This window comes from Pinus tabuliformis, chromosome 9 (assembly GCF_031772625.1).
Source record: "Pinus tabuliformis cultivar Carrire ecotype Pingquan chromosome 9, CPIR1, whole genome shotgun sequence".
NCBI lineage: Eukaryota > Viridiplantae > Streptophyta > Pinopsida > Pinales > Pinaceae > Pinus > Pinus tabuliformis.
The window spans coordinates 1421742902-1421766160 of record NC_142307.1 but is presented as its reverse complement, the minus strand read 5'-3'; the positions used below and the strand labels follow the sequence as shown (position 1 = coordinate 1421766160).

General features: G+C 39.8%; 2 protein-coding genes across 4 annotated transcripts in view; both read left to right on the top strand.

The window, feature by feature from the left end:
- Window positions 1-23259, top strand: part of LOC149153871 (inositol-pentakisphosphate 2-kinase-like) — a 173892-nt gene that overhangs the window by 87458 nt on the left and 63175 nt on the right. The window lies entirely within an intron of this gene.
- On the top strand, window positions 10403-19168 carry LOC149153872 (uncharacterized). The gene is made up of 3 exons (XM_089439350.1): window positions 10403-10433; window positions 18229-18370; window positions 18499-19168. Exons 1-3 carry the CDS (start codon window positions 10403-10405, stop codon window positions 18959-18961), a joined length of 636 nt encoding a protein of 211 aa, XP_089295476.1. The 3' UTR covers window positions 18962-19168.

Genomic DNA, 23259 nt, shown 5'->3' with positions numbered 1-23259 from the left:
GGAGAGAAGGGATGCCATGGGTAAAACCCAAGATCCCTCAAGAAAAATAGATCTGTTATTAGCTTTTTACAATGAGTAGAAGGCCCCTTTAATGGGCTGCCCAAAAAATGGAAGAGACAATTACAAAATAAGAGTCTATAGGAACCAAGATTTCATTCCAAGATGTGGCAACAACAATGGCCAAGAAACAACTCTTGAAATTTGAAAATTACAAGTGCACAAAGGCCCACGACCAAGCTAATTTGCTGCTACCCAAGATTGCCCATGGCCTCCCTAAAGTTGATCCTCAAGTGCTTTTGGGGTCCTACAACAAATAGTTAAGAGTGTCAAACTTTAGCTTCCTCAATCCTGTTAACACAAAAGGTGAGCATAGTCCATAAATAGATCTGAATTTTCTGCAAAACCCACACACAAACTTAGTGTAAAACAAAGAGGAAAGTTAATAAATATAATGTACAAATATTCTACAAAATTTGGACTAAGGAATTGGAGTGAAACTCCAATTCTTGCCTAATTTTCAACATACTTTTTCGTAGCAAAATAAAATCGTTATTAGCACAAGAAATTGAAACAAATGATTTTAATTGAAATTGGATTTTGAAACACAAGTTAAAAACCAAGGATCCCTGCAACACAAAATCGTGAGATGAGGCCTTGGGAGATGACAAATGTGGATTCTTCAATGAACTTGCTCAAGAGTGAGATAATTCCTCCACGGATTTTCCATCATGCTTGAGGCTTGATCTAAGAGATGTCTCTACACAACTTCAAATAAATATTAGACCCACATGGGTTAAAAGAAATACAATGATAAAGAGACCTTAGAGATTTATTGGACAATCAACTAAAATTTTATCTGGAGCAAACTCTCAAATCCAAATGCCAATGTGAGATGACTGCACATTAACAATCTCTAAAAACATAATGGAAACTAATGAACACAATAACATAAATAGAAAATGAAACACAATGACCAAGATATTACCTTGCTAAAGAAGAATAACACCTCATATGTGAAACCCCAAAGTCTTTTATTGCAATAGAACATAAGTGTAGATAAGAGCAGCGTGTTATGAAACCAGCTCACAAAAAGATAGAAAAGAGAGATCCACGCCTTAGAATTCAACCTCTTCGAGGGGGAAACCTCCTTTACATTACATAAATGAGCAATTCTTTGATGATACAAATGAAAAGACCTCCTTTTTATATATAGGAGTCTAAGGAGTCATAACATAATCAAAGCCGACATAACAATAATAATGTAAGGGCACAATAATAACAACAGTGGGCTTCTATGTGGCACAATAGTAACAATATGGGCACTACATGGGTACATCAATATAATAAGTGGGTTGTACTAATAACGATAAGGGGTTACACTAGTAGTATAGGGGCCTAACATGCCCCTCTCCTTCAAAAAGCGTTGTCCTCAACGCTTGAGTAGTTCTTGATGCTTTTGTATAAAATTCTTGTCCTCCCATGTGGAATCTTTAGCGGGTAAGTTCTTCCACTTGATGAGATACTCTGAAATTGATCGATTTCGTAGTTGTCGAGTTCTTGTTTCTGTGACTGCTCTAGGTTCTAATATGATTTTTCCTTCCTCTTCAATTTCTGGCAATATTGTTTGAATTGGGATTTTTTGCAACTTTTGAATAAGTGGCCATACTTCTTCGTCCTTCTTCCATTCATCCCCTTGCTTCGTTTATCCAATCTGGTTGGATAATGGAAATAGCACAAAACAATTCTTCCACATCCTCATCCTTGAAGAGTCTTCCCATTCGGTAAGGTCACCATTTTTTAAGTGCATGTAGTATTGCCAACATTTCCTTCTCATAAATAGCTTGCTTGAGATGTAGCAGTAAAAATACCCAATCACCTACATTAAAACATTTTTCACTACGATGTTGATCTGCATGTTGTTTTGTTTGATTTTGCGCCGAAGTGGCGTTATCCTTAAAGGTTGGAGCACGTATTGTTGATGCTCGATGTGATCTTTTTCTGCTTGAACCTTTTTCTTCTTGATATGTCCTTCTATCTCTAGAGTTTGAGGAGTGGTAATTTTTTCCAATCCTTTACAAGATATGGTCGGATTCATTTCTTGATGCTCGATGTGATCTTTCACTTCTTGAACATTTTTCTTCTTGATATGTCCTTCTATCTTGATATAGTTTGAGGAGTGGTAATTTCGACCAATGAATTACAAAATATGGCTGGATTCATTTCTTCTTTCCTGATGTGATCTTTCATTTCTTGCACCTTTTTCTTCTTGATATGTCCTTCTATCTTGAGAGTTTGAGGAGTGGTAATTCTTGCCAATGCTTTACAAGATATGGTCTGATTCATTTCTTCTTTCTTTGGGGTGGGGTCTTGGTTTATATCTTCTTCTTTTGATGTTTCTTGATCCTTTTATTCCTCCTCTTCATATTCTATGTAAAATAATTTCTTCTCAACACACTTATGACCTTTAGTGCATTTGCTATCACAGTTGTAACAAAACCCTTTTTCTTCCAATTGTTGTGGTGTAACCCTTGTAGGTTGTGGAAGGTTAGGAGAAACAACACTTCCATCTTTATAGTTGTGAGGGGTACGCTTCATGGTTTCCATAATTTTGCTTTCCACCATGTCACAAAGCCCTTTTACTCTTTCCAATTGTTTTGATGTTGCTCTAAAGAAGGTGTTGCTCTTTGTATCCTCATAATGTACTATCATTTTCTCCGTGAAAATTGACTACAGAACAAGTTGTTTACGAGAACAAAGCCCTTCATACCATAAAAATTGATCCGGTTCTAAATATAAAGATGCAATACATACCTTTTGTAATAGTGGTACACCATGTAGATCAAAATATTGCTCCATTTGAAGTATCCAATTTACTGGATCCTTGCCATCAAACTTTCTCATCTTGCTTTTTCTTGATTTTAGGAGCTTGATCTTGAAACGACTGTAACTTTGTACTTTCGGATCTTTAAGTTCTGAAATTGTGACCTGTACTAGCCCTCTGTGTCCTCTTTCCAATGCCGCCAGTCTGATCCAAATTGGATTCTCCAAGAAAGAATTATGCACAATCTCCCAAGATGACCTGATTATAGACCTTTCCAGAAGAGCGAAATTGTATGAAGTGCCACGTGTCACCGTTTTGACCTTTGGCTCTGCAAAATATATACAAGAAACTACAGCCTATCCTCTTTCTGTAACTTCTTACAAAATTTCAATCCAATGCTCAGAGAGAAAGTTATGACGATTTTCCCCAGGTCACCTGTTTGGAATGTAATTCAGGACTCTGCAAAAAGACCAACTTCCTCAGATCATATCTCCGCAAATATAGTGCGAAAAGCTTTGAAATTCGGACCCGAGGTTCAGCGCGATTTCTTCTGAAATGGTTTTTTTTTTAGCTTTTAAAACGTCGCAGAAAAATAGTTATAGCGAAAATGCCACGATGACCTGTTTGGAGCAGCGAAACCCTAGAATCCAAAGCTCTGATACCAAATGTTATGAAACCAGCTCACAAAAAGATAGTAAAGAGAGATCCACGCCTTAGAATTCAGCCTCTTCAAGGGGGAAACCTCCTTTACATTACATAAATGAGCAATTCTTCGATGATACAAATGAAAAGACCTCCTTTCTATATATAGGAGTCTAAGGGGTCATAACATAATCAAAGCCGACATAACAATAATAATGTGAGGGCACAATAATAACAATAGTGGGCTTCTATGTGGCACAATAGTAACAATATGGGCACTACATGGGTACATCAGTATAATAAGTGGGTTGTACTAATAACAGTAAGGGGTTACACTAGTAGTATAGGGGCCTAACACAGCGATTCCCCAAACACAATAGCTCATTTTCAATTGATTAAATGAGAACTCAAGGCTCTATTATATAGAAATATGGGAGCCAATCTTAATGTAGAAGTGATTAAACAAGTGGCATGAGGTGACAATCCCAAAGAGAAATTCAAATTTGTTGAATGGAGTTCCAATGCCAAGTGTAAAAATCGAATTCTAGCAAGTGGACATCATTTTCTTCTTCCCTTATGTGTCAAATTTGAATTTACAAAAATCTCGAGCAAATATTCTCCCAAATCCTCCCAAATGTGCATTAACTTTACAAATTCGAATTTCCAAGTAAGCAACTTTCTCATTTAATGCCAGAAATTCGATTTTATTTGAGCACATGTTCTTTCCTTGATTTTAGGAGTCCACATCACCTTGGGACTTCACTTTAACTCCCCCATAATTTTCCACCTCATTTCCACAACATTTAGCATGTGTGGATATTTATTTTTCTCCATTTATTTAATTTTTGGCTTAATTAATTGCTAGATTTCCCACTAAACTTAGGAAAAGTGGATTTTGAGGGTTCAAAACACATTTTTAACTCCTCAAAGTGTGTCACAGTAGAAATTTCAGGGTGAGAGATGCAAATTTTATTACTCATAACCCATACAACTTCTCTAGACATCACTTGTTACATTAAAAATACAATTTTATTAGCAATTTCCACAGTGTCGAAAATCTAAAAATTTAAAAAATGACTACCTAGACCTAACCAAATTCCACGAATTTTTTTGTGTGATCTAGTATGGTAATATACATTGACTCTAAACACTAAGATGTGTTAGGGGCTCAACCTTCAAATCGTCACCCCGACTTTGGGGTAAAAAGTGAGTGAAAAATACCAGAAAATTATTTGCCTCTCAAAAAGAAGGGATAATTAACCAGATAAAAAAAACACTCCAAGATGTACTCGTTTGTTGATCGATTCCCAACATCCTAGGCCTGTTATGGACTCAAAACTCATAATTACTAGTATCACTTATTACAATTCCTTGTAGGGTGTGGAATCTGGGTACAAAAAAAATGATGAGAAGATAGAAGTAGAGTTAAAAAACTCCATTGACTGATGATATCTGATGGTACAAGTGCCCTCTGGATCATCTTTGGGCATGGAGTCTTTCATATAATCATCAGGTGTCATCCTAGTGATCAATATTTGGCTCCATATGGGGATGCATGCTAGATCTGAAGTGATAGTGTGCAAGAACTTAGAATCTGCATCCATCGATAATAGACATATATCAGCAGTATCCATTCAAAATATCATCAAATGAAATAAAGTACAGAAATTAAGAAACGGAAATTTATTCTAAGAGCATAAATGACAATTTATTCATGAAATAAAACTAATTAAACAAAAATGACAAGGGATAAGGTTAGAAATATGATACAAACAGATGCTCCATGGCATCAGATATTTTCTTTGTAGAACAATTTGAACAGTTGGCTGTTCACACGTAACTCAAGTGGTTCTCCATCCTAAGTGCTCAAATGGTAGGAATTTTGTCCCGCTGTTTCCCTGATAATGTATGGTCCAAGCCACAAACTGTCAAACTTACCATGATTACCTGGCTTTTCATTCCTGCTATCCCATAGCAAAACCATCTCACTGTTAGAAAACATTCTATTCTTAGATGATTTGTCAAAATTTCTTTTTACCTTAGATTGATTTTTACAACAATGCTCAAAGACTCTTCTTCTGGTTTCATCCAATTCTACAATTTGGTCAATCCTATGTTGCACAACATCTTTATTAGATGTAAAACTTTGTAGCAATTGGTAAGCTGGTAGCCTCAAATGCACATGAAGGGTAACATCCAAGCCATAAACTAACTCAAAGGGACTCTTCCCAGTAGAACTCTTCTTGGTTATCGTATGAGCCCACAAAGCATATTTGATTTTACTATCCCATGCTCGTTTGTTATCCCCTAATATCTTCTTTATTATGGTTATCAAATTCTTATTACTAGACTTTGCTAAGCCATTACCCTGAGGATAGTAGTTTGATGAATGGGATAAAACAATGCCATACTTAAAGCAAAATGATGAGAATTTAGCAGAGCTAAAAGCCTTGGCATTGTCAGTAGTAATCTTGGCAGGGACACCAAAACGAGTGATACTCTTATCTTCAAGAAAATCAATCACTACTTTGTCGGTGGCAAGTTTTGTAGGGATGGCCTCTACCCATTTAGTAAAATAATCAGTGGCAATTATAATCCATGAGTAGCCATTACTTGAATTTTCATTAAATTTCTCTATAAAATCTAGCCCACAATGTTGAAAGGGAGCCTCTAGGATCACAGGCTGAAGAGGCAAAGAAGCTAACTTCTGCTTCCCAGTGAATAATTGACAAGCTTGGCAACCTCTAACATAATTGTGTACATCAACAAAACTAGAAGGCCAAAAATAACTGGATCTCAAGATTTTTTGGGTAGTAGTCTTAGCAGCATAATGCCCTCCACAAAATCCTGAATGAAAGTCAGATAGAAGTTTTTTTGCTTCAACTTCATCAACACACCTAAGTATTATCCCCTTCAGATTTTTCCAACCTAGACCATCCTCCATAATGCAATACTTATTTTTTGTAAGCCTTAATGCTTTTCTCTTGTGGCCAACTAAATGGTTAGGACATGATAAGTTTTGCAAATAATAAATAATGTCTTTATACCATTCAAGTTGACCCAATCTTTGAATCTGATGAAACTGATTCCAAATCATTTTGACAAATCATTCCTATCGCTTTCTCATTTCCTTCAGTCAAGATTTTGGCCAATCCCTGGCCTTTCACAAGCTTGGTAGGTCTAATATCCAAATCATATTCTTGAATCTTCGAGACCCACCTAGCTCGAGTTCTTAAGCAATCCGCTTGGACTAAAATATCCTTTATAGCAGAGTGGGGAACAAATGCAATTATCCTAGAATACCCCACATAAACTCTGAAATGTTTAAGAGACTTGACTAAAGCATAAGCTTGCTTCTCCATGGTGCTATACTTCAACTTAGACCCTTGAAGGGACCTACTCATAAAAGCAATAGGTTGTTCATGCCCTTCATTATTCTTTTGAAGCAACACCCCAACAATAGCATCTTCAGATGCAAAAGAGAAAATCAAAAACTCCTTTGAATAATTAGGGCTCACTAGAACAGGTGCTTTGCCAATAGAATCCTTTATTTCCTAAAAACCTTTTCTACCCTCATTTCCCCAAACAAACTTAACATCTTTCTTTAAGAGGGTTTGGATGGGTTTGGCAATCTCAGCGTAATTTGGAATGAACCTTCTAAGAAAATTAATCTTTCCTAAGAAGGATTGAAGGGTTTTAGTATTATGAGGCAAAGAAATCTTTTGAATAGCCTCAACTCTTTCAGGGTCAATCTTGATCCCATCCTTTGAAATGATGTGACCAAAGAACTTCCCTTCAGTCACTCCAAAAATATATTTAGCAGGATTTAAGGATATTCCATACTCTACACCTATCAAAAATTTGCCTTAGGTGGTCTATATGGGAAATTCCATTTTTAGAAAAAACAGTTAAATCATCTTGATAGATCTCAATAAATTTCCCAATTAGACCCTTAAAGGTATAGTCCATAGCCCTTTGAAAAGTTTCTCCAACGTTCGTTAATCCAAAAGGCATCCTCAAATATTCAAAAGTACCCCATGGTATGGTGAATATTGTCTTATGTCTATCCTTCTTCTTCACCAAGACTTGGTTGTATCCTGAAAATCCATCTAATAAAGACATCATTCTAGATCTTGTTACTCTTTGCAATAATGTTTCCATATTAGGTAAAGGGTAATTATCTTTTTTACAAGCTAAATTAAGATTTCAAAAATTTAGACATAGCCTGATTGATCCATTCTTCTTCCTTACAATAACCAAGTTTGAACACCATGTGGAATGCCTAGTGTGAGCAATAATACCAGCCTGAAGCATCTTTTGCAATTCTTTTTGCACCAAGGGAACTAACTTAGGATTGATTTGCCTAAGTTTCTGCCTAAAGGGTTTGGAATTTTCATCCTTAAGAGGGATAATATGTTCCATAACATCTTCCCTATAACCTTTCAACCCATCATATGAAAAAGCCAAAACATCTCTATATTCATGAAGTAAATTTATTAAATTATTCCTTTCTTGCTCATTGGTACCCTTACCTATTTTAATAATCTTTGGATCATGAGGGGTACCAATATTCACTTCAATGAGTTCCCTTGGGTCAATTTTCTTATCATCTTTTCTCTTTGAAGCATCATGTTTGTCAAACATTTGCTCCAAGGCTACACGTTCCCTAGGAGTGGGATTTGTCACCACATTACACTCCTCATAATCACATCCTTCCTCTTTGTAGCCAGCCTTAAATTTAGAAAATTCCTCCATGTTATTTAAAAAATGAACCACTCGGCTTATTAAAGATTTGCCAATGCTCAAGATTATTAGGAACTGATGGCATAAATATAATCTCCATCTTAAATTTATCATGCATCAAGTTCTCTCCAAGCTGTAATGTAGATGCAACAACAACTAGCTCATCAACTTGTTTATTTCCTTCCCTAGGAATTGCTTGAAGGTCTAATGCATCAAAATATTCCATATTATCCCAAACAACATTTCCATACTTCTTTAATCTATCATTCTTGCATGCAAATTGATTCTTAGTTTGAAGAATGACTAGATCAAAATCCCCCTTGATACTAAGCAACTTTATCCTCAAGTCTTTTGCCAACTCAAGACCCAACAATAGAGCCTCATACTTTGCTACATTATTGGTTGCATTGAATTCCAATCTATAGGCAAACTTGAATATGTGACCAAGTGGGGAGGTAAGGACAATTCCAACACCCTTACCATACCTAGAATGGGCACCATCAAAATTCATGTGCCAAACTCCATCTTTCTTACAATCTACATCTTTCTCCGAAGGAGGAAAAGAATTAGCTAGGATAACATAGTTTCCCAAGTTATCAGATTCATACACAATTTCATTATGAGGCTCCTTGGGATTTTCTATATGAAACTTTCTCTCCAATTCCCGATCCAATCTAACCATGATTCCCTCACTATTAGGGATGGTAACATAACTTAAATCCATTTGCAAACTACTCCCAATATCAGCGCCCCACTTTCTAGACAATAACATCCCCCAAGCATCAGGGACATCAATCACCACAATATCCATGGTGATCATAATGTCAGGATGTACAACTAAGTGGACTTGAAGATCTTTTATCAAACCAAAAACTTCAATGATCTTTGAATCCATTGCACAAATGTTGTGGTAAGGTCTAGAAATCTTCAAAAACTAACTGATTCATGACTTTCTTAGTCATAACACAAGATGATGCCCCAGATTCAAACATGCAATTGTGTAAAAGCATTCCATTGACCAACATAGTGATGAAAAAAGGTTGGTGGTCTCTGTTATCTCTACACATATCACTACTTTGCAGAGTGATAGGGGCATCCTCATATCTATCCTTAGAAAAATTAGACATTTCTTTTCCATTGGGAGCATCAATGGCTTTCAACAATTTATATCTTTGGGAGGGAATCTTCATGATTTCAGTGACAGGAACTAAAATCTTAGCATTATTAATCCATCCTCCCAAGTCAATATTCAATTTCGATGTGGGTGGAGTGAAAGATTTACTATGATTTCTTTCTTTATTCTTTCCTCTTTCCTTATCCTTGGCTATCTCTAAAATATGAGTTGATGAAGGCTTCTTTCCATATAACTCAGTGATCCTATCCAAATCTTCAAAAAAATTTATACTATAGGAGGATGGAGACTTTTTATTTACCTTCTTACTACTCTCCATAACTCCCATCCAATTTTCCAAGGACAAATGATGCTCTTTTCCAACTACATTGATTTGCTCACTTGTTCTCACCATATCTCCTTCTAGGATCCTTCTTGCATAAGGACAAGTGAGTTCATCATGCATGTTATCACAAGGTCTACAATAAGGTATGGAATCATTAACTAAGTTTGTAGACTCAAGTGGATTAGGTGGCCTATGGTCATTGGGAGGTCCTCTCTTTTGCCATCTATCATTTCCTCTATTTGGGTCCTGGGAATCTCCCACCTTGATTTCTTTCCATGGCCACTAATTGATTTTGGATAGCATTCATTTGACTGGTGTGATTTGCCTGCATACTCTTGATGAGTTGGGTTAACTCGAATCATGTGTAGTCTCTTCTCTGGCCTTGCCTTTGGAATCATTTGGTTTCGATGGCCGTCTAGTGAAACCAGGAAGTTCAGACTTTCCTCATTGCTTTCTAGCCTTTTCCATTTTTAAGGCTTCAGTTTGAGCTACACCTAAATTCACAAGCTCCTTCCTCTTCAACTCATAAGTAGTGTCAACACCAAAAGCATCCAGATATGAGTATAAAAGAAATTCATCAGGAGGTTTAACAATAGCAGGCATGCTTTTTACTAATCCATTGAATCTTTTGTTAAACTCCTCCGTGGTTTCATTTTCATTTTTCTTCATATTGCTAATGGCGTTGATCAAATATCTATTTTCCTTCTTCTCTCCAAACTTATCTAAAAATGCAGTTAGAATGGCTTGTAAAGAGTTATATGAGTTAGCAGGTTGCTCAGTGATGTTGATTTGGAGTAGTATCGGATGTGCTCTAGCCATGAAAATTGGTGGAGAGGCTAAAGCACATGAGATCTCCAAAATGCAGAAGTAGTTTGGGGAAATTCCACCCGGTTAGAGAGATATTAAAATAATTAATATTTTTAATGGGTTCCTAAGTCTAAACTTGGGAAAATAAAAATATTAATGGGTATTAATATAAAACTGGGTGAGAAGGTTCTAAATGACATGGATCAAGCCAAATCTAATCTTAGCCATTGATTAGGGACTTAATCTCAGCTGTTGAAGACTCAACAGAAAAAGTATAAGAGGAAGCTTGAAGGTAAGTTGGAGACACACCAAAACTAATCAGTTAGTTCGATTTTCTGGAGCGGGGCTTGCTGAGAAAATTCGAGCTAGTGGTCTGTTGCAGTGAGGGGCAGTGAGTACTGATCCGGATTTAAACAGGGATGCAACAAATTACAGAGATAACCATAAGCACAGAGATACAACAGAAATAATACTTCATTTCATTATTGTAAAATACTGAAATATGCTTACAAACAGAAATAGAAATAAACCAGCTAGGGCGATGGTAGCTTATCTTTGAGAAGAGATGTGGCAGCTGCATGCCTCTGAACTGTCTTACAATGAGGTTCAAAGGCCTATTTATTGTTGAGAAATAGTGGAAAACCTTAAACATCCAAAAACCTAACCTTAGGAGATGAAGCGCCAAACTATGGGCCTTGTTTTGGGTAAATTGGTACATCAACTTCCCGGGGTCGTAACTTTGGCGTACGATCTCCGTTTGACACGCACAATACCTCGTTAGAAATAACTATTCAAGGACTACAACTTTGGGATGAGAAACATCAGTTCATGGACCCCTGTTGCTCCTAGTTTTCCCACAAAACGTTGTTTAGGGCCTCAAAACGGCTCCGGAAGTTCGGGACTCGAAAAACTGCTAAAAATAGTAAACTGTGCTACAATTAAGAAAACTGAAAAACCGAAAGAGATAGTTGTGGGGGTCCAAGTGGGATAGGTAGGTGGCCACCAACATCCACCTGGATCATTCCTCCCCCCTTAGGACGCAATGGTCCCCATTGCGTTGAGTTCCTCCATGAGGTGAGGAAACTTGTGTTAAACTTGGTCCCTGGTGAGCTGTTCTGCAACCTCTGTTATGTCCAGTAATGGTGAGAAGCATAGTCGAGGGTGGTCCACATTGAACACTCAGTGCAAGCGAAGGAATGGGGGAATGCTATGCTCCAAAGCATTGTTTTTCACAACCTTGGTAATGGTGTAAGGACCATATCGGAGTGGTCTGAGCTTTTGATGGGCTCTTGTAAGACGTTCTTTCTGTAGCTGCAACTAGACTTTGTCGCCCACCTGAAACTTGTGTGGCACTTGATGTTGATCATGTCGCTGCTTGTACTTGGCATTTTCCACAATGGAGTGACGATAGATCGGCTCATTGGGTAGAGGTGCTCCGGAAGTCAGATCGAACGAATGCTTGACCTGACAGTGCAACGATACCCCTGTCAGTGAGGAGAAGATGTCCCTGTCTTCTTTCATGATCAGATCCACCTGCTTCTGCTGCGTGGTGGATTCCTTCACAGGGGCCATGGATGTGGCTACGATCTTCCCCTTACTTTTAGGGTGAACCAGACAAAAAATAAATTTCCTAGCCTGGGAGATGATCTTACTGCCTTTCTTAGCAGAGATTAAAGAAGTGGCGGTAGGTGGGGCTACCTCCGGTATCCTGTATAATGTATTACACAAAGAAATAATAATAGTGCGAGGCCTTGACTCATAAACAACATGTTACCTCCACAAGTATGGTTGGCCTAATAATACATCACAAACATCAAGCGGTGCAAAATCACACAATACCTCATCTGTGAAGGGCTTGATGTTGTAGGGAAGGTGACACTGCTAGCGGACTCGAAGATCTCGTCCTTGGTGAAGCCACCCGATGCTGTACGGTTGCGGGTGTGGTATGGTCGGTAGTCCCAACCGCTTCATGACCTCTGTTGAAATGAGGTTCTTTTGGTTGTCACTGTTGACAATGAATTGCAGTGGCGAACCCTTCACCCACATCTGTGAGTGGAAAAGATGTTCCCCCTCCTCTATATCTTCAGGCTCAATCTTCTGAACCTTGGCGGTGGCAACAGTGGCATTGGGCTCCACATCAATGATTTGCTTCCCTTTGTCATACCCCTTGTCAGGTTCTGACTCAGGGTCGGAATATGCATCTGATTTTGAAGCCTTCAACTCGGCCACCAGCGACTGCTTGGTTCGACACTCACTTGTGTTATGAGTGGGGCTCTTATGGAACTCACACCACTTTCCCGTGTCCTTCTTTGATTTCATGGTGTTGTTCTTTTCTTGCGGCCTCGGCGGGTTGTCTTGGGTCACCCCGCCTTGGCTTTGTCCTTGGTTCTTCAGATTTGCAGATCCAAATTCTCTCCTCTTTTGTTTAAACTTCTGCTCGATCTTGACAGTGTATCGGTATGTTGTGCCGAGCGAGGAGATGTTCAGGAACTCCATCTCGTCTTGGATGTATCTATGTAGACAACCGCGGTATTTGAGTACCAAATGCAGTTCAGAATCCTTGATACCCAATTTTGTGCGAAGGGTATGAAAAATATTTGTGAACTTCGACACATCTTGGTCCCTTCCCTACCGCAGCGTGGTCCACTTTATGTATTTGTCCTCATAGCTCTTGATAGGGTAGTACTACTCCTTGATGGCATCCCGGAATGAATTCCAAGTAGGTGCGGTTGAAAATAGTGAGCTCGTACTTTCATCCTTTTACTCGCAGTAGATTTCCCACCAGTCCTTGACGTGGGGAGCTGCTTTGAAAAGTGCAAAGGTGATCTTTTCCCAACTGGAAAATTCATGAACAGAAAAATAAACATCTAGCAAATTTAACCATTTATCTATAGCATTTGCGTCTATCTGACCCTTGAATATGGGGATTTCAAAGTTAACTTGTACCTTAAAGGGTGTGGCGTTTCCAGCGTAGCTGTTGGAAGTAGATGTGTTGCCCTTGGGTAGCCGCTGAAGGATTTGGGCAAAGTTTTCCATCATCGCGTTCTTTTGTCGCTCGAGGGCCTCTTCGAGCAAGATTTTGATAGGATCTCTTGCTCCCTCGTCTTTCCTTTCATCCGCCATGGGAGGCAGTTGGGATTTGCGAGGTTGGTCTTGCAAAGGTTCGACCAATTCAAGACCTAACTCCTTATATCCCGACCTCGTTGGGGACATGCAAAGAAAAACAAAGAAAAAGCAGACTGCTCTGATACCATTGATCCAGATTTAAACAGGAACGCAACAAATTACAGAGATAATCATAAGCATAGAGATGCAACAGAAATAATACTGCATTTCATTAATGTAAAATACTGAAATATGCTTACAAACAGAAATGGAAATAAACCAGCTAGGGTGATGGTAGCTTATCTCTGAGAAGAGACGTGGCGGCTACATGCTTCTGAATTGTCTTACAATGAGGCTCGAAAGCCTATTTATTGTTGAGAAACAATGGAGAACCCTAACCATCCAAAAACCTAACCATAGGAGATGAAGCGCCAAACTATGGGCCTCGTTTTGGATAAATTGGTACATCAACTTCCAGGGGTCGTAACTTTGGCATACGATCTCCATTTGATGCACACAATACCTCGTTAGAAAGATCTATTCGAGGAATACAACTTTGGGATGAACAATAAGTATATATGGATTTATGTTGCTCCCAGTTTTCCAAAAAACGTCGTTTAGGGCCTCAAAATCAGTGTTGATAATATCGCCGATATTTCGGCGATATTCGTAAATATCGCGCGATTTTCTGTGAAACGAGATTTCGGCAGGAAAAAATCGCGATATTTTATAGTTTCGAATTTATCGCGATATGCACGAGATTTCGGCGATATTTTCCCAAATAGCGCGAGACGACCATAAATATCGCCGGCAGCCTTTATAAAATGGGTTTAGGGTTTTCGTTTCACCATTTCGGTTTCGTGAGAGCTGGAGACGCTGCGAACGGTGGCTGCGGAGGGTTTGAAGTTTGAAGCACCGCTGCGGAGGGTTAACAACTTTACAGGTATGCCGGATGCTGGTTATATCAAGATTCAATATGAATACACTACTCCCACATTCATTATACTCCAGTCTACTACCAATATGCAGCTCAGGAAACGAAGAAACTCGTCCAGCAATGTGATAAGGAAGTTGTTCTGTCTAGGAACTCAAGCTGCCTTTATGAAAAGAAAACCGAACCCTAGAAGCCCTCTGTCTGCTGCCACGATATGGACGGTCACTTTAAACTTAAAGTTCCATGTAACATTCTGAGGTTTCAAACCATTTCGTTAAACCTTAGAACAGATTTGGGATTGTTTGAACTTTGACGTCTGCCTTATGCTCTAGACTCTAGAGTCTATAGTATTGCACTTAATTCATCGTTTATATATAGAGTCTGTAATGCAATTGCATGGCACATGCAAATGCTTATCTTTTTCTGTTCTTGACAGATCACATTATATTCATGAAGAACAATACATGGGTTCCACTTCTATGCAAGATAGATATCAGATGACATGTAACCTGCTTCAACCAGCAATCGGGATTGGCTTGCTGTGATTCTCAGTCCATTCTCAAATTCGAACAAGACTGATCATCTGATTTTGGCCCACCTTTAATTCATCTTTCTTCACTGGGACTAAGAGTGAAGAAAAACAAGCTTGAGAAATTCTAAAATAGGAGTTCTGTAATAGCCTCATTGGTGACCCTCTCCCAGGTAACACTGAACACATACAACAATTTTAGCAAAGGGATCATCAGGTGTCAATCCATGTGCGTGCAAATTTAAAATGCACTGTGCATATAAGAATCCCTATTGTACCTAATTCTAGAGAAACAATTAGAATACATAAACTCAATCCAGATTCAGGAATAATAGCTCCCCACAATTAACATTAAGCTGTAAAAATTCTATTTTGGCCTTCTTAGAAATGGAAGTACATGGAGAGGTATCAAATATTGAAAACATAAAAGGGATTGCGAGAATTAGAATATGAAAAGAAGATATGATGGAAAGGAAATATAAGGAAATAAATTGGCATCGCTATTCTATCAGGAATTAGACGGTTCATGTTGGAGAGAGGATCCTTCCACCCAACAACTATCCAAAGGAATGAATGCCAAAGCACCCCAGTAAGGATGAGAAAGTATACTTCTTGCTTTCATTCTCCAATTTCAGTGTTCTTTTTTTCACTTTTGAACATGAACACAAAAATTACACCTAAACACTCAAATACAATTCACCAGTCATTTCTGGCTGATCCATGCTTCTTTAGGCGTGAAGTTTCTCACTGCTTTTGTTGACTTCTATTCAACAGATACACTACTGTATGCACTGTTTCAGCCCAAAAACTCTTTTGTCAGATTCTTACCCTTGGGCATTGTTTTCCTATAATGCATCTTATTTGGTTAATGAACAGAAAAATGATGCATCATATAGTCTTCTATTACTGAGTCACAACATAGACATGTAAGTTTCCCCTTCCAACAAAGGCGGCAAAGGCGATAGGTCTGCTTTGGCACCCATAGAGAACTATCAGCTCAAGAATGATTCTTGTCATCTGTATAATTGTTTTGCCATTCCTCTCTACAACACTATTCTGCTGAGTTTAAGATCGAGCTACTTGACTATAAATGTCATGAGACTTAAAGTTCCTGCAAATATCTTTGGATGTATATTGATATTCACCTATTAAAAATTTAATTTTCTTTCAAGACCTTTGGATTTTTCTTGTAGAACTTTGTTAAAGTTTAGTCCATTTGTCTTTGAAGAATGAGGATTTGATATTGAGACCTGCACCCATGGAATTTCGTAAATTCGTATTACTTATTAAGTTATTAAGTTACTAATTCCAAATTTTTTTTGGTGCTGTAGGTTTCCTTTTGAGTTAGCCCACTACAAAATACAAATATGCCAAAAAACTTGGACCCATTTTGGGAGTATGGGATCCCTGATGGTGGGACAAATCGTGCATATCTTTCATGCAAATTGTGTGGGGACAAGATGACAGGTGGGGTTACACGACTGAAATACCATCTTGCTAGACTCCCTGGACATGATGTTGGCATTTGTAAAGTTTCTAGTCCGGAGCTTATACGAAAAGCTATTGAGGCAATTGAAGAAAAGGAGAGAAAGAAGGAAGAGGCGGAAAGAAACAAAGCTGAACGTGCAGGTAGATCTTTTGGGATATCTTCTCCTGATTATGATGTTCAGGGTAGTGGTCCTACTGGCGCTAGTGGGAGGGGCTCCACAACTGGCACACCATCACATGCTAGTGTGAATGCGAGGTCATCATTTTTTGTTCCACGAACAGGAGCTGGAGCACAACCTGGCATAAAATCGCTTGTCAAAAAAAAGGAGAAGGAAGAAGCAGATAGAGTCATGGGGAGGTGTATTTATTGGAGCGACTTACCTCTCAGCATCACAAAAACCAATCCATTTTGGCAACCAATGTGTGATGCTATTGCTGTTGTGGGCCCAGGGTACAAAAGTGCCACATATGAGGAGTTGCGGGGGCCAATTCTTCAAGCAGAAAAAGAGGACATCAACTCTAGATTGGCGGAGTTGAAACAGACATGGGAAGTCACTGGATGCACAGTGATGTCTGATGGTTGGACAGATAGGAAGGGTAGGACCCTTCTAAATTTCTTGGTACATTGTCCTAAAGGTACCATGTTTATTAAATCGTTGGATGCATCAGAACATATCAAAGATGCAGCAACGATATGTGAGTTGTTAGATGGGTTCATTCAGGAGATTGGTGTGCAGAATGTGGTGCAAGTCGTAACAGACAATGCAGCTAATTATGTGTCTGCCGGCAGAATGCTTATGGAGAGGCATCCCACATTGTTCTGGACTCCATGTGCAGCGCATTGTCTTGATTTGTTGCTTGAGGATATGGGGAAACTCTCCTTCATCAAGGAGGCAGTTGATATGGCTAGGAGCATCCCCAAGTTTATTTATAACCATGCTTTGGTTCTTAGCCTTATGAGGAGGTTCACTAGAAACAAGGAGTTGCGGCGTCCTGCCATCACACGTTTTGCCACAACCTTTATTACTCTTCAGTCTTTGCTTCGATGTCAGTACGAGTTGAAGCAAATGTTTGTGTCTAATGATTGGCGTGGTTGTAGATACAGCAGGAGCCCTGATGGGAAAGCCATTGAAAAAATGGTGTACTCTGAGACATTTTGGCGTGGAGTAGAAGAAGCATGTGCAGTTAGCGAACCTATAGTAAAGGTTCTTAGATTGGTGGATGGAGAGAAGCCTGCAATGCCTTATTTGTATGAGGGCATGGATAGGGCCAAGGAGGCCATTCGTTCCTATTATGCAGACAAGGGTTCTGCTGGCCTTAATAGGCAGATGATGTTATGGGATGTGATCGATAGTCGGTGGACAGGGATGCTTCATCGACCCATTCATGCAGCAGCACTCTTCCTCAACCCTGCATTTGCATACAAATGCAAGTTTCGTTTTGATGGCGAGGTGATGGAAGGGCTCCATACCTGTATTCAGAGGATGGTACCTGATTCTGAGCTTCGTAGCAAAATCAAGCGCGAGGTACAGAGTTATCAGGATTGTGTTGGCCTATTTGGCTTTGATGATGCCATTAAGGAAAGGGCCCTCTTCATGCCACGTAAGTGACAAGTCATCACTCATTAGAAATTAGAAATTTGAATTTAATTATGTTTTAACTTTTAAGTTTTTGAATTTTTTATTTCATTATTTTGTTGTAGATCTTTGGTGGCGAAGCTATGGTGCACGGGCACCAAATTTGCAAAATTTGGCTATACGAATCTTGAGTCAAACATGTAGCTCTTCAGGGTGTGAGCGCAATTGGAGTGTATTTGAGAAAATACACGCCAAAAAGCGCAACAGGTATAACTTTGAACTCAAGCCTTCAGTTGAGCAATTACACTTATTGTAATTTTTAATTTTTAATTTATGACCTTCAAGTGTCAAGAGTCAAGAGTCAAGACTCATTACTTTTTTTGACACTCTTACAGGTTGGAGTTCGCACGCCTCAACGATTTGGTGTATGTGCATTACAACATCCGACTTCGAGTGAGGCAAATAGAATCACCAGTGGATCCAGATGCCATTTCCTTAGACAATATTGATGTATTGTCTCCGTGGAGGGTGGAGTCTCAGGAGCCCATATTGGAGGAGTCACCTTCATGGTTGGAGGAGCCAGTGGCAGATGATCCATTAGAGCAGGGGCAGCAAGAGGAGGACTCGGAGTCAGAGGAGCAGCAGCACTTAGAGGAGGAGCAGGAGGAGCTGGAGGAGGACACTGCGGGAGCATCAGCATCAACACCATCTGCTATAGATATAGGAGAGCATAGCTCCATGCCTATCACTCATTATTTGACATTAGGTGCAGAGGCAGTGTCAGGGCCTTCTACTACTAGGGGCAGGCCTGACAAACAGCCCATCATGTTTTCCCGTAAAAGGGGGAGAGGGCAGTAGATAGATAGCTGCTAGTTTTATTTGTTATGCTACATGTAACTCATGATGATGAGATACTTTTATTATTATATGTGATGTTATTTTGTATTGGTTCTCCACATTTGAGTCCTTGAATGGACAATTATCAGGGATTAGCACGATTTGGTATCGCCTTTGATATATCATTTCTATTTGACATCATATATATCAGTGTTTTCTTCATATTTATGTGCCAATGTGTTTAACTTTAAACTTTAAACTTTATTTCATGTTGTTATTGCTTTATATGTTTAAAAATCTGAAAAAAAATGAATATATTATGCATTTTTTATGCTTGCTTTTGTTGTTTAAATTCTGAACATGAAGATGTTGCTTTAAAAATTAAAATAGTTTCTTGAGTGTTTGCTGGGCACTGTATAGTTATACTCATTTAATGCCAATTTTTTGTTTTTTTTGTGCCCTAGGTTTGAATAAGTTCACTACAAATGTCAAATATGCCAAAAGCCTTGGACCCATTTTGGGAGTATGGGGAGGCTGTTGGTGGGGCAAATCAGGCATATATATCATGCAACTTGTGTGGGACCAAGATGTCAGGAGGGATTACACGATTGAAATACCATCTGGCTAAACTCTCTGCATATGATGCAGCAGATGTGATGCCTTGTATGGTTTCTAGTGCAGAGGTTATACAAAAAGCTCGTGAAGCAATTGCTGAACAAGACAGAAAGAAAGCTGCTAGGGAGAGGCCAATGGTCTCAGATAGATAGCTGCTAGTTTTATTTGTTTTGCAACTTTTGCTACATATAAGTTTATAACTGATGATGATGAAATACTTTTAAACTTTTATATATGTGATGTTGTTTTGTTTGAGTCCTTGATTGGACAATTATCACTATCAGGGATCAGCAGGATATGTGATGTTATTTTAATTTTTGTTTGAGTCCTTGATTGGACAATTATCAATTTATCACTATCAGGGATCAGCAGGATTTGGTATCGCCTTTGAAGTTTGATGTATCATTTCTATTTGACATCATATATATCAGTGTTTTCTTCATATTTATGTGCCAATGTGTTTATTTCATGTTGTTATTGCTTTATATGTTTAGAAATCTGAAAAAAAATGAATATATTATGCATTTTTTATGCTTGCCGATATTTGCCGATATTTTGCCGATATTTCCGATAAGATATTTTCCGGACCCTCGCCGATATTTTCCCGATACCGATATTATCAACACTGCTCAAAATGGCTCCAGAAGTTCAGGACCCAAAAAACTGCTAAAAATAGTAAACTGTGCTACAATTAAGGAAACTGAAAAACTAAAAAGACAATTGTGGGGGTCCAAGTGGGATAGGCAGGTGGCCACCAACATCCACCTGGATCAAGTACATAACAGAGAGACAGGGATAGTGCCAACGCAGAGACCAAAGAGGTTGACGCAAAGGTAGTTAGAGCTACGTAGAGACAGCTGGGGACTGCGTAGAGGCAGAGAGGCTTGCGTGGGTGACGCAGAGGGGCCAAGAGCTGACGCAGAGAGCCAGGAGGCTGACGCAGAGGTTTCAAGAGCTACGCTGAGGCTAGTAAGGCTGACGCAGGGCCAAGAGGAAGCGCCCAAAGGATTTTCGTGGGGTAGACTAGACCTGAGAGGCTGAATATCTATCTTCGAGAAGAGGTATTACTGCCATGTAACAACCTTTGTTGGGTGAGCCATTTTTGGCACCCTAGTTGTACTCAAGAATCTGCATAATGATAAAACCCTCAGAAATGCTGCATCGGTTTTCTTGCATTAGGTTTTCCGGGGACGATTGTCCAAAATAACGGTGTCCCTTATGTGTTTGTCTGTTATTTTCAGTTATTGATCTGTAGATGGTTGAGACTGCATTTGTGTTTATTTTCAGTATTTATATGGTTAAATAATTTGTTGAGTAATAAATAAGTAGGAGAAATAAACGAGATAATGGAGGAAGAATTACTAACGTGTTAGACTTAGAAATTTCAACATGGTATCAGAGCGTTGCAGATCACAGGAGAGTTGAAGGCACCAGTTGAAATCAGAAAATCTGCAGCAGAAACGGCTGTCCCGAGAGACAGAAGCTATTCCTAAGCAGAAAGCAACAAAGGAGGAGTGACGCGGAGGGCCTGCGTCATCAGTTTAAACCAGAGAGAAGGCCAATGCAGAAGCAGTGAGAAGCAGAAGAGGCTCACAAAGAGCCATGTCATCCTGCTCAGCCAGGTAGGCCAGAGGAGCTATTCAGCCTTGCCGGGATTGCGCAGAGCTAAGTGGCTCAGTTTCTTCAGCTGCTAGGGCCTAGGAGCTGTGGGCAAATTGTGGATTGTGAAGCTGGTGGGGTGTTGTTGCTGTCGAAGCAGAACAATACCTAATGGGACAGAACTAATGTAGAGGGAGTCGCTACCTAGGCGGATTTCTATCCAAGAAATCCAGATCCGATCGAAGATGAGTGATTCGACTGTTGGCAGAAGGATTTCCAAGAGGGAAATTGAGACTCAGAGAGAGTCTAGGAGAGGATTCCAAGAGGGAAATCGAGACTCAGAGGGAGTCTAGAAGAGAACTTCCAGGAGGGAAGTAGAGACTCAAAGGGAGTCAAAGAGAAGAGTGGAGATGGCAATGAACGGATTGAGGGATCAGGACAGGTTGGATGGGGCATCCAACTTTGTCATCTGGAAGGCCAGGATCCTGTCTGTTGTGGATAGACATCACATCAAGGCCTTCGCCTTGAGAACCGTGGTTATCCTAGTCAACCCAGCTGATAACGAAAGGTGTGAGGATGCAATGGACAAGGTAAAGTGCATAATCCTTGATGGGGTCAAGGATCATGTAGTTTAGCATATTGTCGAGAAGAATACGACAAAGGAGACGTGGGATACCTTGACAACATTGTATCAAGGCACTTCCATGCAGAGGAGGATGCTACTAGAGAATCAACTACAATCGTATCAAATGCAGAAGGCGGAGCAGATAGATCTATTCCTCAACAAGTTGCAGGAGATTCAGGACCAACTTACTTCCATAGGGGCCACATCGGATTAGGAGTTCATGGTGAGGACCGCCCTGAACGCAGTCTCTGTGGAGTGGGAGACATTTGTCCAGAGCATTTTGGATAGAGCGAATCTTCCAGGTTGGGAAGAGATGTGGGCAACTCTTCGCCAAGAAGAGATCAGACGACTGACCAAGATGGGAATTAGCAGCAAAGGAGGTCGAATCAAGAAAGAGGGGAAGAGGATGCGACTCTGGCATCTGCGGGACAGCAAGGGAAGAGTAAGAAGAAGGACATCTCCAAGATAAAGTGCTTCCATTGTGGGGAGTTGGGTCATTATGCAATCCAGTGTTCTAGGTAGAAGAATAAGGGAGAGGCTTCTGACTCCAAGGCAACGCCGACTAAGGCGGAGAAGGAAGTAGAGACTGATGACGACTGTGCCATGAATGCTCATGCACCTCTAGAGAAGAGGTGAGGTGACATCGAGCTGTCGTCAGGAGAACTACAGGAGATGTGGGGCAGGATCCTTGAGGTACCCAAACTCTTGGATCATATCTGGCTACGGTAGCCCCGAGTGACAATAGCAGGATGACGGATGTCGGTAGAAGCAAGATTTGGATGGAGCGACATAACAGTGCTAGAGTGCAGGGATTTGTAGTAGCACAGTGGAGGTTGCAGTAGTGCGAGAGGCAAAAAGGTGTTTGCAGCAATGCGAGAGGCACAGAGTTGTTGCAGCAACACAAAGGTAGCAGAGGGAGCACAGGATAGCAGCAGAGGGAGCTTTAGCATCAAGAGGGCTTCTAGCCTGACGAGGATGCCAGTAGTTGGGTAGATCAGTTACTTACTTCTCAGTAACTGAGTTGCAGTGCAACGATTAACAACGATAGTGCTATGGGCAACACGATGCAGCATGATGAGAAAGAGCTGCAGTGCAGATGCAGTGTTGGGAGAAAGGACTAGCAACAACACAGATGCAGGGGGAGCTGCAGTACAAATGTAGCAGTGGCAGTGGTAGAGCCATGGGCAGTAGTACAGGAGGCAACAGTGCAGAGGATGTTGGACAACAGGCCAAGCATCAACGCAGGTACCGGTGTCGGATGATCAGTGTGATGTTCAGTGGTGGAGCATTACTAGAGCACATTCCTCGCTAAGAGAGAGTGTTGATTTGGGGTAGCATCAAATGTGCTCTAGCCATGAAAATTAGTGGAGAGGCCAAAGCACATGAGATCTCCAAAACCCATAAATAGTTTGGGGAAATTCCACCCGGTTAGAGAGATATTAAAATAATTAATATATTTAATGGGTTCCTAAATCTAAAC